General features: G+C 41.4%; 1 protein-coding gene across 1 annotated transcript; it reads left to right on the top strand.

Annotated features, from left to right (window-relative positions):
- Nucleotides 1-511: 511 nt before the first annotated feature.
- Nucleotides 512-6,120, top strand: barhl1b (BarH-like homeobox 1b). The gene is made up of 3 exons (XM_043220700.1): nt 512-1,774; nt 3,304-3,526; nt 4,609-6,120. Exons 1-3 carry the CDS (start codon nt 1,321-1,323, stop codon nt 4,901-4,903), a joined length of 972 nt encoding a protein of 323 aa, XP_043076635.1. The 5' UTR covers nt 512-1,320; the 3' UTR covers nt 4,904-6,120.
- The last annotated feature ends 912 nt before the right edge of the window (nt 6,121-7,032 follow it).

Genomic DNA, 7,032 nt, shown 5'->3' with positions numbered 1-7,032 from the left:
TGAATAAACACGAACGTCAAGTCATTGACACTTTTTTATGATATAAATGGCAGAACTTTATAGCCTATCAGCAGTGTAGCTAACAGCGCGACTTAGAAATATTGTAATTAAAATGAAATCCGTCGAATAAGCGGTAGAAACTATAAGGGAATTATTTGAGAATAATGGCCGAATTGTGAGAAAGCGGTCAAGACGTGACTGAGCGCGCGCTAGGAGGAGAGGAGAGAAAAGACCTCCCCGCTCCTCATAATAACCCCATTATAAGGCTCATCAATGATGTAATGAAAGCAAACAGTGTGAAAATTGCCTGTAAACAGTTGGATCCGAGTCTCCTAATGAATTCAGTGTCTCTTTTAATCAAAGTGGGCGACCTGTGGGGAGGGGTTTATTGGGCGTGGGGGGGTCCGGTTTCCTCTTAGCGAGCCAGTCAACACCCCAAAACACCTCCTAACCAATGGAAGCGAGTCGCTGGGGACTCACGTGGAAGGGGTGCCCTTAAAAACCTAGCCACTGAGTTGTGCACAAGTTCATTTGTTAGACTTTATCTGACTTTCCGTTCCCCAATGTGTCTATTTAACCTGCATTACCTCATTTGCGCTTCTGTCTTCTCCCGGCATTTTTTCAGTGCTCTACCGTCCGACGCTTTCGCATTGCATCACCTGCGCCGGCACAGAATGCGCGTGTCTTTTCCATCCGGATTCGACTCTATACTCGCCACAGCGAACTACCTTTGAACTGATGAAAATTTCAGCTGCTCAATAGACGCGAGGCTCGAGCCGCCGCCGCCGCTTCGCTTCTGTCCGTGGTGCTGAAATGCGCGCGCCCTCTAAGTAGGCTACCTTGCGGTTTCACACTAACGCTGTTACTTCAGAACGGCTTTTTGAAATAATTCGATAAATAATTCAAAGCTACCATCGATGCGTCTCGCGTCTTCGAGAAATACCGGGATTGAAAAAAAAAAATTAATTAAATTTGCCAGCCGAGAGTGTATTTAGGCTGTATCGATTTTTTTGAGGAGCGAGCGAGGAGCTAAAGAAAAAAAAAACATTTTTTGGAGGCAGGGTCTGTGTGTACTTCATACGGAACCTCCTCAAGAAACCTCCTTTTCCTTTTTAAACTTAAACTAAAAGTCCTCAAGGAAGAAGAAAGTTTTTTTTTTTTTTTTTTTCCCAGACAGGGGATGAATATTTCTCATTTCCGATTCTGCTTTGGATTTTCCTCCTGGATAGATCGCTATTAAATCGAGCGCCATTCACGCAGAACTTGCTTGAATACAGATGATAATCTGAACAGAGGCTTCACGCAAGCAGCAGTGTGGAGATGGAAGCGTCCACCAACGGCTCCAGTTTTGGAATCGACTCCCTGCTATCCCACAGGCCCGGAAGCCCGGTCATCGCGAAAGGGGACAGTTTGGTGGGAGAATGCCGGTCCCCGCTGGAGTTCAGCCCCAGGTCAGACTTAGAGAGCGGTTGTTCCTCTCCTCCGTCCCCGCGGCGGGAGTGCGGCGAGGATGCGGCGCAGAGACAGGGTCACCCGCTCGGGCTCGCGTCCCATTTGCAGCACGGGCCGATCAGCGCTGGATCGCAACCTCGGACTGTCACTTCATCCTTCTTAATAAGAGATATTCTGGCTGACTGCAAACCTTTAGCGGCGTGTGCTCCTTACTCCAGCAACGGCCAGCCGACTCAGGAGGCAGGGAGGCTGGCATCTAAAATCGCAGACGACTTCATTGAAAAGATCCACAGCAACTCTTCGTCAGACAGTGAATACAAAGGTAAAAATATAGTCATATTTTAAAATAATTGCGCGCGATCTAGAACTTGACACATTTATACATAGCACGGAGTTAAAGCAGCTTGGCTTTCTTTTCTTGGCTAAATATCTGAAGATAGAATGAAATAAAAAGCCATTCTAATTAAAATGCAAAAACGCACGCTTTATTTCGTTCATTTATAGACATTGTTTATATAAAGAGCGGCAGATTACGTGACGTGGATAGGTAGATATAGTTAGACGTATAGATCTAATGCAAATGGCATCATCTTTTTATGATACAAAATATTTTACAATCTCGTAAAATTAATCTTAAATATTTCTAAATCAATAAATACATTTGTCGTCAGAGCAAAAATCACGAAACCCTTGTCAATCCGGTGCAAGAATTGCTCGTTTTTGTTCACGTGCATTGTGCTATATTGCACATTTTGACGTGCTTATATATTTAAAGCTTATTGATAGGCGCAGGGCAAAGGAAGCTGAGCAGATAAACATCATCAGCGAGATTCATTAAGGATTTGTCCAGGTGAAATTACATCTGATGGGGGGGAAAAAAGAGTGAAGGATCGCTTCCTGTGACATAACATTAGGTTGATCCCCTGATGCTAACACATCTAAGTATATCACAATTGATAAATGTAGCAATGTGCTTTTATTAAATAAGAAAAACAATGCTATTTTTTTAACTATTTGGTATTGTTATTGCATATAAAGAAATAGTAACGTGTTTGTGGTCGTTGGCGTCCGTGCGTTTGGCCTGCTATCGTCTTCGCTGATTCTGATCATTTTGCAAAAGCCCTATCGCCAAAATCTTGCTCTCTTAGTGGAAGTAGGGCACGATGGGTCTCAGCCATTCGCCTACCTTCAGCTACGAATCCAAATATATTTCTACTCTCACATCATGACATTATTAGCTTGGCAAGTCTATAGGCGCGGTGATAAATTAATGCTCTCCAAATCAAAGCCATTCCATCTCCAGAGCGCTTGTAAAGAGTGTGTGCGCCGCTTTGATTTTTGCCTTTCTACCCCCTTATATTTGAGGGATTTGATGCAATTTGTCCCAGTGCTAATCAGATTTGTAACGCACGGGGTCGGTCCGCTCTTTATTTCGCTCTTATCCCCGGCCCTGTGAAGTTTCTCCGGTCTCGGTTGAAAGGTTTCCATCCCTTGTGGCTCAATTAGCCGGATTATTGTGCTCCTTGAGAGACGACTCAACTACTCGACTGGCAAGGTCTCTCGCGTCGTGTCCCTCTCTTTCTGGGTTCAGAAAGAAAAGAGTTTGGTTTAGATAGGGAGAGAGGGGGGGGGGGTGAATTAAATATCACAACCCTCGTGCGTTCACATTCTGAAAATAAAATCTGAAAAATGCATGACAGGGTTACAAGCGCGCGCGCGGGACCATCAGAGGACGCGCGGAAACCTTTGACACCAGAACTAGTGATAACTTGCCAAAGCAGGGTCTGCTGAAACGCTTGGGCTAACTAACTCGCGATAACCAGTGCCCTTTCGTTCAATGTGATGTTTCAGTGAAGGAGGAGGGCGACAGGGAGATCTCGAGCAGCAGAGACAGCCCGCAGGTTCGCCTGAAGAAGCCACGGAAAGCGCGGACCGCCTTCACTGACCATCAGCTCGCCCAGCTGGAGCGCAGTTTCGAGCGTCAGAAGTATCTGAGCGTGCAGGACAGGATGGAGCTGGCAGCCTCTCTCAACCTGACCGACACGCAGGTCAAAACCTGGTACCAGAACAGGAGGTGAGCATGTGGTCAGCTGGAAACAAATGCTTGAGTACATCCCAGCGGCATTAAATAAGGGGGGGAAATTGCAGAAATGAAATGGCAGATATTCTGTGCATCCATGTCATTTTATAAGTTCATTTTTGCCGTGCATAGCAATACTGCATTTAAAAGAAAATGTTCTTGCGTGCAGGCCTATCGTATTATTTTCCTTTGATTTTTAAGTCTCCTGCCAAAGACGATAATACTTGCCAGGTGATGTGGTTGCACTAGATGCTACAGAATGAATATCGTTTATTTAAATGAGACATTATTTAGCTTTTCATTTTTATAGGGGCTGAAAGATTCATTGCATAGATTAAAAGGGAACTACAAAATCGAAGCAAAAATAAAATATAACATGATATAAAAAGGAAAGTATTACATATTAGGAAAATGATCACAATAGGTACTTCTGCAAGTGGTTTATTTGCATATTTTCTAGCTGTGTTCGCAGCATCTAATTTTGTGGCAAAATAAAAAAATAATTATAAGGAGTATACAGCATTTTATTTACGAATGTTGCATGCGTCCTCCATGAAACAAAATTACTGAAATATCTGTAACATTTGCTGCCTGCTTTTTACACTATGTGTGTAACTATGTTGTTTATATCATCCGCACAGTTAATGTCACAATCCAGTATTATTTACGTCAAACTAGTACATCATCAGAGCTTTGTCACTTACACGTAAAATATTAATTAGGCTGTACGAATTGCAATATGAAGGAAACGAGCAATGGGACTATTTTGATCTTTAATTATAAAGTGACAAAGCTCTAACGATGTCCCATCTTAACGTAAACCACATTGTGGGGTTAAAAAATGATTTTTATGCAAATAATTATAAACAGAAGGCAAAGTAACGGAGGATTGAGTTGTTATTTCTCTGAACTCTTTCGCTTGGGAATAAGCATGTTAGACAGCACACACACTAGATGATTTTTTTTTTTCTTTTTGCTTTTACGATCAGAACATAAAACACTAGTCGTAGAATAATTGCAATTTTAATTTTTATATACTAACATCATTCTTTTTCGTCTTGGGGGGAAAAAAAAAGGACCAAGTGGAAGAGGCAAACGGCGGTCGGACTGGAATTGTTAGCGGAGGCTGGAAACTATTCCGCGCTGCAAAGGATGTTCCCTTCGCCGTATTTCTACCCTCAAAGCCTGGTGTCGAACCTGGACCCCGGAGCGGCGCTCTACTTATACAGGGGACCTTCGGCGCCCCCGCCGGCGCTGCAGCGTCCTCTCGTTCCCCGGATTCTTCTGCACGGTCTCCAGGGCGCCAACGAGCCGCCGCCGCCTCTGCCCCCCCTCTCCGGTGTGTTACCCAGACCGACACCACCGCGATGAACGGCGCGATTCGGACTCGTTTGCAGTACATGGCAGCTTTGAACTCCACCATCACAAAAAAAAAAAAAAAAAAAAAAAAAAAAAAAAACAAAAATTTGTTTTTCTGGTGACAAAATATTCGAGAAATTTTACGAAGCCACAAAAACAAACGGACGCAAAAGTGATTAGAGACATTTTTAAACTTTATTTAAATATTTATTTTACTTATCTTTTTTTGTAACTTATGTTTATATTTTTTATTTACCTTAAATGTTAAATCTGGAGGAAACAAACACAGACCGTTATATACTGAACGCACTAATAACGGGACTTGATTCTACAGGGACATTTCGTTTTGCAAATTATTATTATTATTATTATTATTATTATTATTATTATTATTATTATTATTATTATTTTAACTAGTCGATATTACGGTTGTTAATTGTTGGTGCATCCCCTGACGCAAAGAATATTTAAATGGTAGATTCATATTTAATTATCCTGAGATGAAATCCAGGTCATAAATCGCGGGCTTTGTAGTGACCCTCTAAAATGTACAAAGGAAAAGAGGTGTAAATAAGAATATTTTGTTTTATGTCGAAAGACAGATCTCGATTTTTCTCTTTTTGTATCATATTTCCAAGCCTTAAGTTAACAGGTGAGACTGACTTGAGCAGCACATTAAAACCCGACACGTCTACAGACTGAAAAAAGCAACTTTAAATGAAGAAGCGTCGCCTTTCTGTTTGACAAACAGTTGAATGGCGCGGAGTGCTACGCCTGAACAGGTGGATCGGACGAGATGGATTATTAATCGATTATCAATCGATTATTTTTGTGCTGCTTTTTTCGTTTCTATATTCCCGCGCAACTGCCAGCAGTGTCACTTTGATGTCGACGGGAAAACGCCAAGTCCTCGTTTCAGATCACGTGCGATCAATAAGGCGTCTGAAAGGAGACGGCGCGCAAAGTGTTCGCCCAGGCATTGTGCAATAACTCTGTATAAAGCCGTTGAAATATCTTGTCATTCTTTCTGGTGAAGCTGTATATTGAGAATAATGATTTGTGAAGTAATGATTCTCGTAACTCCAGATGATTTTCGTTCGTGCCCCCCCACCCCGGTGTGCTTAACTTCTTGAAAACTCTTAAAACCGCTGGATGTGCGGGGGAGGGTGGTCTTTAAGCAAGGAGAATTACTTTTATAAATGTGCTAATAAAGATCTTTCATTAATTTACCGCTGACTGGGAATGTGGAGGTAGCCTATACAAATACTGCACGGGTAAATACACACCAGCGTTCTCATAGACAATTCAATTATACTAAACCGGCAGCCGATGTAAAAAAAAAAAAAAAGTATGCAGGTGCACAATGCGCGTGCCAGAGCCGAACACTGACAATGGAAATGCACGAATTAAGAAAACTGCTTTTGCAAAATTTGCCAATCCCGTACTTTTACAACAAGAACCAGAGCTTCGTGCAACCAATGCATGATGTGTTACTTTCTGCGACCAGTGAGAGAAATTTTACCCTTTAACAAACGTACATGGATAGGCTACTATAAACATTTTTGTTTCGTACGCGACTACCTGTATGATCATTCTAACTCAGGAGTGATTAAAGTATAAAAAAATGTGAACATCTGGTCAAGCTAAAAGCGAGCCAACGCTGAAACGTAACTTTATATTTCGTATAACTGAAAATGGAAATGTTATATTTTATTAACATAAATAGGTGTGGGGAATTGACGAGTCGTTACATTAATCATAGGTTTAGACCAGGCTAAACTGTCTTAAGGTTTCGTATTTAAAAAGTTACGACTGACTAAGTTTCAACATAAAAAAAAAAAAAAATCATGCAAAAACGCATAGCAGTTACTTGCTACGCAAGTCATTGTTTTTAAAACGTATCCAGAAATTTAATGAAAAGTAAAAGTTTGCTTATGAAAATAAACGTAAACAAACGCTGTGATAGCAATATCATAAAATTCGAGCTCGCAGGACTCTATAACTGGCAAATGTGTTTGAATAATTTTAAACATGACTGTCAGACACTTTGCTCAAACCCCACACTATTTGGTTAGCATCGTGGATTTAATTTGTCGAACCTATAAAAAAAAAAAAAAAAGTTAATAAGAATGTCGCACCCA

The sequence above is a fragment of the Puntigrus tetrazona genome, chromosome 21 (assembly GCF_018831695.1).
Source record: "Puntigrus tetrazona isolate hp1 chromosome 21, ASM1883169v1, whole genome shotgun sequence".
Taxonomy (NCBI): Eukaryota; Metazoa; Chordata; class Actinopteri; order Cypriniformes; family Cyprinidae; genus Puntigrus; species Puntigrus tetrazona.
The sequence above is the reverse complement of the archived record's forward strand: the minus strand, read 5'-3'. Positions and strand labels throughout refer to the sequence as shown.

Coding starts and splice junctions, on each gene's coding strand:
- barhl1b (XM_043220700.1), top strand. CDS start 1,321: ATGGAAGCGTCCACCAACGGCTCCAGTTTTGGAATCGACTCCCTGCTA. Junction 1,775..3,303: donor GTCAGACAGTGAATACAAAG/GTAAAAATATAG, acceptor GTGATGTTTCAG/TGAAGGAGGAGGGCGACAGG. Junction 3,527..4,608: donor ACCTGGTACCAGAACAGGAG/GTGAGCATGTGG, acceptor GGAAAAAAAAAG/GACCAAGTGGAAGAGGCAAA.